We start from the raw sequence: 1,731 nt of genomic DNA on the forward strand, positions 1-1,731 counted from the left end.
AACGGACGGGACCCCGCTGGAGCTCATTGGCCACCGCCTCGACGGCGGCAGATCGGGGGAAGGGGGGCGGAGGAGGGGGGCGATGCTCTGCTTCTGGGAGCGTGGGGAACGGTGTGAGGAGCAAGAAGACGACTGTAGGAGGCATCAGATCTGACGGTTGTATATGAATGAATCGGACGCTGCTGGTGCGACCGACCCAAATTTGGACCGGCGCACCGGCGCTCATCAGTCGCGGATAGGGATCCTGTGTGCCAAAGTTTTGACGAAAATGTGCTGAGCAAGTGTCAGATAATTATATTCTTGAACGGAGGCATTAACACATCAATGCAGTGGTGAGTCAAATTAAGGTCCATGCGACGATGCCCACGCATGGTGCGAATAACAGATATGGTACACAGTACACACACCCTCGCGCAGACATGTTGCCGAACCTAATAGTATTCTTGATGGAGGCTTGCCGCTTGCGAATAAGATTCGATGCGGGGCTCAGTGTCGCCGAGATGAGGGTGAGGCGCCGGTGGGTATCGTGACCCATGAGCACGAGGAGCTGTTGGTGTCGACGGAGGCGGCAACGACACGGCCGGTGGCACGCCGGCGTCGTCGTACGTCTTGGACTTTACACGGGGAGGCCATGTTGTCCGCGCAGACGACGGTTGCGACGTGACAGTAACAGGCGGTGGCGCTTGCGGCGTTGGCGGCTCGTATTTCTTGGGTGGCAGGCGGGCAGGCAATGGCATTACCCGCTGCTCACGCGTCTCGTTGGGCGGCGCCGGCGGACGAGGCGCTGGCTGAGGCGGCTCGCATCTTTTGGATGGCACGGCGGCAGGAATTGGTGTCGCCGCAGGCGCCGGCGGCTCACGCGCCCTGTTGAAGGGTTGTACGGGCACATGAGGAGTCGTCACCGTTGACGGCGTCTGAGGCGCCCGCGCCGGCGACACCTGATGAGGAGGCACCAATTCTGACGGCGGCTGATAATAAGGCGCTCGCATAGCAGGCGGCGGCGCCCGTGCCGGCGACACCTGATGAGGAGGCACCAATTCTGACGGCGGCTCATAATAAGGCGCTTGCACAGCAGGCGGCGGCGCCGTCACGACATGTGACTGCGTCGGCGGATAAGGTTCAGGATCTTTGGCACTGCCGCAGCAGAACCAGATGTTGCAGGAGAGGTTGTCGCAGGAGAGGGTAAGAGATGGACATGCAGACATGCTCGATCACTTGCTCTTATGTACGTATCTACGGAGTACTCCTATCTTTCGCAGATTTCAGTACCTGGCCACATGTTTACAACGTCTGGGTTTATATAGGAAAGGAAAGCAGGTACACGGCTTGGCTTAGTGAGCCTAACTTGAGTAAATTGCCGAAAAAGGGTTTCCTCGCTTTGTATACAAAGCAACCAACCGATACATCTCACGATAAGTGTTGGGGCGAAAGCAGCACAGTCACGCCCAAAAGAAAAGAAGAGAAAATACAAGAGAAACAAATGCCAACAACGGCAGATCGACAAAACGAAGAAGCCTCGTGGCCGCTGCACCCACCGAAGAACGCCCACCAAGCTCCGAGCCTCTGAAGCACCGGTACCAATCAGCACCTCCAAGGAGGGACGCGACGATGACGACGCTGCTGCCAAGGGTTTCCCCCGGTACGCTGTGAGGAGAGAGGAAGGGTAGCCCCGACGCCCTCCAGGAAGGTCAGGCGGTACCCACAAGCGCCACCGCATCGGTGTCGGCCAAG

The 1,731-nt window shown here is 58.5% G+C and overlaps 1 protein-coding gene across 1 annotated transcript; it reads right to left on the minus strand.

The window, feature by feature from the left end:
* Nucleotides 1–279: 279 nt before the first annotated feature.
* On the minus strand, nt 280–1,249 carry LOC119305483 (vegetative cell wall protein gp1-like). Its single transcript, XM_037581993.1, has one exon. The coding sequence runs from the start codon at nt 1,203–1,205 to the stop codon at nt 432–434; it is 774 nt and encodes a 257-aa protein (XP_037437890.1). The 5' UTR covers nt 1,206–1,249; the 3' UTR covers nt 280–431.
* Between the last annotated feature and the right edge of the window lie 482 nt (nt 1,250–1,731).

Source organism: Triticum dicoccoides, chromosome 5B, assembly GCF_002162155.2.
Source record: "Triticum dicoccoides isolate Atlit2015 ecotype Zavitan chromosome 5B, WEW_v2.0, whole genome shotgun sequence".
Classification (NCBI taxonomy): Eukaryota; Viridiplantae; Streptophyta; class Magnoliopsida; order Poales; family Poaceae; genus Triticum; species Triticum dicoccoides.

What these genes read in the sequence shown, in the direction of transcription:
- LOC119305483 (XM_037581993.1), bottom strand. Translation starts at nt 1,205, where the DNA reads ATGTCTGCATGTCCATCTCTTACCCTCTCCTGCGACAACCTCTCCTGC.